This window comes from Alligator sinensis, unplaced genomic scaffold (genome assembly GCF_000455745.1).
Source record: "Alligator sinensis unplaced genomic scaffold, ASM45574v1 scaffold456_3, whole genome shotgun sequence".
In the NCBI taxonomy this organism is placed as follows: Eukaryota; Metazoa; Chordata; order Crocodylia; family Alligatoridae; genus Alligator; species Alligator sinensis.
In genome coordinates, this window is record NW_005842211.1 from 1,178,214 (window position 1) to 1,186,673 (window position 8,460).

Below are 8,460 nucleotides of genomic sequence, written 5' to 3' on the forward strand. Positions count from 1 at the left end.
GCTCCCGCTCCCCGCCGCCCGCCGGGGCGGCCGGGCCGCAGCCCGCGGCGCTGCGGGAGGCGGGGGCCTGCGAGGACGAGTTCGAGTGCAAGGAGCTGGAGGCGCTGTTCCAGAGCTACAACCTGAAGCTGGAGCAGACCGCCACGCTGAAGGCGCTGGCCGTGCTCATCGTGCTGACGGCCAGCCTGGCCCTGCTGGAGCTGCTGTCCGGCCCCAGCCTGAGCATCTCCAAGGGCTCCCAGCCCGTGCACTGCATCATCTTCCTCTCCCTCTTCATCGTCACCAATGTCAAGTACCTGCAGGTCACGCAGCTGCAGCAGATCGTCAAGCTCACCTTGCTCTTCAGCTTCACCTTCTCCTTCCTCTGCTGCCCCTTCTCCCTGGGCGCCTACGGGACAGAGCCCCCCAGCACTCCCGAGCAGGGCATGTGGCAGCTCATGCTGGTCACCTTCGTGTCCTACGCGCTGCTGCCCGTGCGGACCCTGCTGGCCATGCTCTTTGGGCTCATCGTCTCCGTCTCCCACCTCATCGTCACCGCCACCTCAGTCAGTGCCAAGCGGCAGCGGCTCTGGAAGACGGTGAGTGCCCCCTATGGCCTGGGCACCCGGCTGCCTGGCAGGCAGGGAGTTGGGCCAAGGAGGCATCTGGCAGGGGGTGGGGAGCGTAAGGGCATGTGTGGGAAAAGGGTGAGCGGTGTGTACTTTGTGTGGGTGGATGGGGGTGTTTTCAGGGGGAAGATGGATGTGCGGAGAAGGAGTTGGGGTGAGGAGGCATCTGGGGGTGCGTGGCGTGTGGAGAGCATCAGGGCAAGTATGGGTAGGGGGTAAGAGGAGGAAGGGTGGGTGGTGTGGATTTTGCATAGGTGGATGGGGTGGGGTGTGGGGGGTAGATGGATGTGCAGACAAGGAATTGGGGTAAGGAGGCATCCAGAGATGGATGGGGTGTGGAGAGCATTGGGGCATGTGTGGGGTGGGGTCACTGGGGCAAGGGTGTGCAGTGTGGATTTTGTGTGCATGGCCAGGGGTGTGTGTGGAGGGGTAGATGGATGTGTGGACAGGGAGTTGAGTTAAAGAGGCATCCAGGAGTGAAGGGGGTGTGGAGAGCATAGGGGCACATGTGGGGAGGGGGTCAGTGGGGAAAGTGTGTGTGGTTGTTTATGGTGTGCAGGTTGTGCGTGGAAGGGGGAGGTGGGCATGTGGATGGGGAGTGGGGGTGAGGAGGTATCTGGGGATGGGTGGGGTTTGAAGAGCATAGGGGCATGTATGGGTAGGGGGTAAGAGGGAAAGTGTGTATGCTTATATTGGGAGTGTAGGTTGTGTGTGTGTGTGTGTGTGTGTTTGGGTAGGTGAGCATGTGGACAGGGAGTGAAGGTGAGGTGGTATCTGGGGATGACTAGGGTGTGGAGAGCATAGGGGTATGTGTCGCGGGGGAATGTGGGGAAAGCTGTGTGTGCTTGTACTAGGTGTATAGGTTGTGTGTGGGGTGATGTGTAGATTGGGAGTTGGGGGTGAGGACATGTCTGGCGATGGGTGGTGTGTGGAAAGCATAGGGGATGTTTGGGTAGAGGGTATGTGGGGAAGGTGTGTGTGGTGTGTAGACTGTATCTGGGGTAGATGACGATGTATGTGTGGGTAGGCGAGCATGTGGACAGGGAGCTGGGGTGAGGAGGTGTCTGGAAATGAGTGGAGTGTGGAGAGCATAGGGGCTCATGTGGGTAGGGGGATAAGTGTGAAAACTGTATGTGCTTTATTGAGAGTGCGTGTGTATTGGGGGGTGCACTGGTGTATGGGGCACACCTCTGCTTTGTACCTTAACTGCATCCTCAGGGCAGAGTGGCTATTGTAGAGAAGTTTTAGCTAGGGCTGTGCCTTCTGAGACACAGACATGGAGTTTTCTTGTCCATTGATCACCCCTGTCAAAAGTCTGCAGGGTGGCAGTGGGGCAGGAAGCAGTGTCTGCAGGGTGAAATGTTTCTGATTTTTGTTGTTGTTGAATTAAAAAAAAAAAAAAGCAATACAGTAACAGAGTTTCTTAATGTAGCAAAGGCAGGGACACTTCCTGCTGGAGGGAGAAAGGCAATAAATGTGAAGCAGACCCATCAGAGTTCATGCTGTCTTGGAGTAGATAATGAGCTGGGTTGGCGGCAATATCCAGATCCTCTCTCTGCACACTATGAAGGCTCAGAGCCACCCGCTTGCACCGCTCCAGGCAGCTGGAGAAAGTCCCTAGGACAGGGTGGGAAACCCAGAAGGGAAACCCTTGCACCTCCCTCCTTTTTCCCGGTGTGCATGGGATTCACAGTTCAGTGTCCTAATGCCAGCAGCTTCCTTCTTCATCCTCCCTCCTCTCCATATACTAGTTAGTATATCACTGAACTTCTCAGCAGCCCTTTCCACCCAAATGAATCCGGTAAAGCCTTCCTCCGCAGCAAGCATCTTTGGGAAGGTGTTGCTACACTCTCCTTCTCCCTCCCCTCCCTCCTGTGGTGGCTATTTATAGCCCTGCAGGGCTTTCTCCAGCTCCCAAGGCCTGATGGGCTGTACTGGAACTGGGGGAGGGAAGTAGGGAGATTTGCATATTTGAAGTTACCAGGCTAGGAGTCTGCTTAGGTTCCATTACATTCTGCATCTGAATCACTGGAAAAGAGGAACTGGGCATTTATTTTTTCTGTCTCATACTGAATTGGTCACATTTGCTTTTAGAGGAAACAGTGATGGGTCTTGGGGATATTAGATTAGCATTAGTAATACTGGTAATTTAATAAAGGAATAAATGAAGTATTTGGTATTTTACTTCCTTTGATTTCCGATGTTATTGCCCACAGTCATATCAAGCTGAGTTGTGACACAGACTTACGCCCCCAGACACTGGCATAAACTCAGTCCTATGCAGGCATGCATTCCTGTACCTTTTCCCAAGTGTGTGTGTGTGTGTGTGTGTGTGTGTGTGTGTGTGCATGTACACACACGCGCACACACACACACACACAATAATGGATACACACAGAGACATAAATAGGTAAGGGAGTGAGGTTGCTGGGTCATACAGGATTATTCTTGGCTTCATGCTGCTGAGCTGGTGGGCAAAATAAATTGTATATTTTGAAGGGGAAGAGAGAGATAAGCTGAGCTCTATGATTTACCCAGATAATCTGATAGTCTATTTTTAAGCTCATGGTTTAGAGCTTCCATGAGGGAGTGAGAGAGAGTTGATGAAAATGTGGGGAGCATTGAGAGAACCTTCTTTGAAAGTATCCAAAAGGCTGGTAAAAGAGCATTAAAATGCTTTACCTGGAGTAGGGTTACAGATAGATCCTTGTACCAGGAATGAAGGCTTGATATTTTGCAAAGGGGAGTCCATGACATGGAGGCAGCTTTTTGTTGCTGCCAGGCTATAGCTTAGTGTGGCACCTGCTGTTTTATCAGAATGACACAAAGAATCTGACTTGCACAATAACACCCACTTAGAAAATATATTAACCCAGGGCTTGAATGATATATAGTTTAATGAGGGGAAATCCCCTAAACTTTTGTCCTCACATTGATCTCACCTCAGCTGTACAAGAGCTATTTTAAACTTGCTTAAAAATCCATTAAAAACCCAGAAGACTCACATTTTTCACTCGCAGATAATTTAAATCATATACAGAGTCTGGTGGAGCTTCTGCTTTCTTGATAACAGTCGGCAGAAATGTGTTTGGGGAACTTGAATTGCATGGAAATGCACTGCTTTGCCTCATATTTGCCAGCAGAATGCCTTGTGATTTGAACAGTAACATGACATAGTCTCCTATGGCAAGGTTATTCTTTTCACAAAATAACTTCACTGTGGTTGATGTTCTGAAGCCTGCATAAAGCCAGAGCAATTGCATTTTAGATAGGCATCCTGGGGTCTACACAACTCTTTTTGCAGGGCCAACTCTTAGGCTGTTTGGGCTGCAATAGCAGTTGTCTCTCAGGCTAGGGACAATTTTTAGCCAAGGGATTTTATCCAGCCGGTTCCAGTGCTTCCTTTTGTACTGGCCTGTATAGGCCCAGCCTGAAGTCCACCTTCCAGACATGTAGAGTGGGCTACCCTGTACGGGGTTACAAGAGAATGAAAGGCTATATCGGCCCTTACAAAACAGTGCATTTCAGTCAATACAAAGAGTTTTGCTGTAGCCAGGAATACAAAACCATGAATCAACCTGGCCAATCTTTTATAAAAGTGGTTTCTCACTTCTGGGTGACTCAGCTTTCTGGGGCTGGCTTGCACTGGCCCTGAACCTTAGGCCTAAGCACAGACCATCATCAAGCCTGAGGCTGAATTGATTCAATCTTTGCATATTAGTTTGAGCTGCGTAAATTATACTGATAAGCAAGTGACCAGACATTCCCTTTTAATTCTGGAAATTCAGCCACATGCTTGCAGTGACCCAGGCCAGAAGCTGGGGGGTGCTAGAGCATGTGCCTCCCTGACTGGCTGGAGCAGACAGCTTGGGCCAAGGCTAGCCCACTGGTTTTCAGGGGAGGTGCAAAGCATCCTGGGATCTTGAGGGGACTGTGAATTAACTTGAATCTGGAGGGGATCTGGGGCAGAAGTTCAATAAACCAATTTAACCTAAATCATTTAAGTCTGATGCTACATCTGCCCAGATTTATCTTAAATCGCTTTCAGCCATTTTGAAAGTGATTTATGTGCACTGAACTTCTGTTGTGTTACAGATTTGAACTGGTTTCCGATCACTTATACTGGTTTATGTGTAATTTCTTGGGCTGTTAGTTAATCTCAGTTAACGTATACAATTAATGCAAAACAAATTAACACATTAATTTTTGTAATGTGTGTTAATTGCGCATTCCTGTTTTGACCAGGGGTGGGCAAAATATGAGCAACTCAGCCTGGCAGGCAGGCAGGTTCTGGACCAGCCAGAACCCTCATGCACAGCCCTGACCCCGGCCCATCCCGCACCTGCTCTGGACCACCAGCCCACACTGAGCAGTGGCAACAGCAATGGCAGCCAGGCAGAAGCTACTGCTCGGTGCAGGGAAAAGCACCTCTGCCCCCTTACCATTGCCAGGCCCTCCTTGTTGGAGCCACCTAGAGCCCACCCCTGGACTGCCCTGCAGCTCCTCTCTGCTGCCATCACTACCACCTCTGGGTTGCCCAGTGGGACAGTGGTGGCAGTGCAGAGGAGCTGTAGGGGAACCTGGGTATGTGCTCCAGGTGACTGCAGCAAGAAGGGCCCAGCAGCAGTGAGGGAAGGGGTCACTATTTTCCTGTACTGAGTATCAACTTCTGCCCAGCCATTGCCACTGCTGCTCAGCATGGGTGTGTGAATCTAGAGCAGGCACAGGGTGGGCCGGAGTTGGGGATGTTCGCATGGTTTCAGCTGGTCTGCTCCAGCAGGCGCGAGTCCAGAGCCGGCGTGGGGCAGGCCAGGATCAGGGTCAGGGCTGTGTGCTGTTTTTGGTGGTAAGGAGGAGCTGCAGGGTGCATGGGCTTTGAGATGTTGGGTGGGGCTGTGCTGACTATTGTTTAACTGTGAACAAATTTGTGATTAATTGCGACAATTTTTTTTCTAATTTTGCAATTAATTGTGATTCATTTTTTTAAATAGTTTGTCAGCCATAGTAATTTCTGTCCCTAGCCTAGAAATGCCCAGCACTTGTAACTTTTACTGGGTCTGGCAGGAGCTATTAGCTGTCAGCAAAATCCAGCCCACAGTGTCTCAAGTCGGACTCCCTAAAAATGAGGCACCCAATGTTGGAGGCTGCTATTGAATTCTTTTGTCTGCCTTTCTACTCCAAATGGATAGTCTGATAGAGTTCTTTATCAGCTTCTGATCCTGCTCCCTTTGAAGTAAGTGCAAAACCTCTTGCAACCTCACAACCCTGCAGTGGGCTCTTTTGTATTAATAAAATTTGTCTTCATATAATTGATTAAATTGATTTAAATTATTCAAATGTATAAACTGTTTAATATACTAAAGTCTATATTTCAGTTTTTCATGGAAAGCTTTTCATGAACCTAAGCCTTAAGGTAGCTTAGATCATGTTTAGTTCACACTTAGTTTCCTGCTTTGCATTATGATCAATACTGTGGCGAGTCCATGGAGAGCACTGCCTTATTTCACATAGCCTTTTAACCAGTAGAGGTGTTTTCTCCAGGTCAGGAATAAGGCATGCCCGTTGACTAGTGTAGAGAAAATGGTACTACAGCTGTCCATTCTGTATTTGTTTTATAGCTAAATGGATTAATTCACTCTCCTCCTTCAGTGAACTGAGTAACTGAAGTAAAATAAATATAAAAATTCAATTTTACTTGAGCATAACAATTTTTGGGATAAAAACATTCTGATCTCACTGAAATCAGTGACAGAACTCCCATGGTCCTGAAAGCTTAATAGTGTATGCAACCCATCGCATTTTAGTCATGTAATTCTCATGTAGCTTTAATGGAAGTCATGAAATAAACTATTATATGGTGACTACAGAATATTACTGCCGAAGTGCTTTATTTAGCATAACCATCAGGAAATATCTGGAAAAGGCAGAACCTATGAAGGGAGTTTTCATGTTTTCATTATTTTTGCACTGATTTATCCAATACCGTATCCAAATGTGTGCTAGTTGCTGTACAGCACAGTTATCAAGATAAAATCCTGGCTCCAAGGAGTTTACTCCCATTTTTGTTGTTACAGATATTAGGGGCAGATGAGGTGAGGAGAGCCAGGGTGGTTGTAATAAATTACTCATTTGTGGCATGTGTACATCTTGATGATTGATCTTGATAATTTGCTGTTGAATAGGTTACTTAATTCCTTTATATATTTGGGGTTCTCATATCATGTATGAAGCAGTAAGAAATCCATAATTATATTACACTTCAGTCTCATGTGTTTGCAAGTACAGTAGGTGAATATTTGTAAAGGAGTGGGCATGCATTAGCACCCAGCTAATTCAGGATTATTTTTGCAAACCAAATAACTGTATCACAAGTAAAAGAAGAGGGTAGAAATACGCATCTTAGATGACTACAGAAATATCTTGTGTGTCTCATTTTAGACAAAGCTATATATTTGTTGCACATTATTCAATTTAGTTATATAGAAATATAATTGAAGATGAGAATTTTTATTGATTGAAATAGGTAACGAAATAGAGAAGCAGCCTGGGAAGTGGTTGGGTAGAGGGAAACTGGTAAACTGAAAAAAGCAGCGTGAAGGGATGTGATAACCTAGTCATTGTCAAAATAAATTTAACCTTTGCCATTTGATTAAGCTGGTTTACCAGTTTCCAGGTCCCTCAGAAAATAATCTGTAATATCCTGCAGAGTTAACATTTTTTTCTGTTAGTGTTTAAAAGGTAGTGAATTGAATATATCATTGCCAGGCCTGTTAATTTTCCTGCTTCCTCTCTTAGAAATAGAGGTGTGGTCTAGCAGGCTACTAAAAAGACAGGGAGCTAAGAACCCCCATGTTCCATTCCAATATCCAGCCACAGCTTGGTGTTGAGCAAGTTTTTTCACATCCCATGTATATGAAAATGTAATATGCCATAAATAAAAGTAATAAAGTATCACCCAGGGGAAATGCTGTGTTGCAAATGTTTCTACACATTAATAATCCCATTGAATTAATTGAGACTATTTACATGCCTATTTACAAGCTAATGTTCATCTTTCATTTAAGGAACTTAGAAGCTACCTTTTCTATGGGTGGAAGGCACTGATCTTTCCACTGATTTGACGTAGAGTTTAAGTCTTCAGTTACAGCATTGTTTGAAAAGTTGATTTGCTTGAGTATGCTTTTTTCAGTGTGATAATAATTTCTGCTGAGTATACAGTTGCCTGGTATTTAAAATTTGTGTACAGTTTTGAACATAATTTTATGTAAATGAACTGAATATAAATTGGTAACTTCCTGAGCCTGCAGACAGTAGGCTGGCATCTTCAGTAACTTTGCGGCCGCTAGAACTTTGTAACAGAATACAGTGGTAGGATTGGTCAGTTTCTCAGCTTCTTGAGAATCACTAGACATCAGTAAAATTTGACAAGAATCACATAAAAGCTGAACCAATAATTACTGGTAGCAATGAATAATTTGTCAGATAACTTCAGACTGTTCCCTTAGATATAGTCAAGCATATTCATAGATGTTAGGGTCAGAAGGGATCTCAATAGATCATTGAGTCCAACCCCCTGCACAGGCAGGAAAGAGGGCTGGGTTTAGATGACCCCAGCTAGATGCCTATCTAACCTCCTTTTGAAAACTCCCAGGGTAGGGGAGAGCACCACCTCCCTTGGGAGCCCGTTCCAGACCTTGGCCACTCGAACTGTGAAGAAGTTCTTCCTAATGTCCAGTCTAAATCTGCTCTCTGCTAGCTTGTGACCATTATTTCTTGTAACCCCCGGGGGCGCCTTGGTGAATAAAACCTCACCAATTCCCTTCTGTGCCCCCGTGATGAACTTATGGGCAGC

General features: G+C 46.3%; 1 protein-coding gene across 1 annotated transcript in view; it reads left to right on the plus strand.

The window, feature by feature from the left end:
• The window catches only part of ADCY1 (adenylate cyclase 1), a 253,736-nt gene that overhangs the window by 2,449 nt on the left and 242,827 nt on the right, over nt 1-8,460 (plus strand). Inside the window, exon 2 of the mRNA XM_025207825.1 lies at nt 42-578. Coding sequence (XP_025063610.1) covers nt 42-578 — 537 coding nt within the window. The remainder of the gene's footprint in view (nt 1-41; nt 579-8,460) is intronic.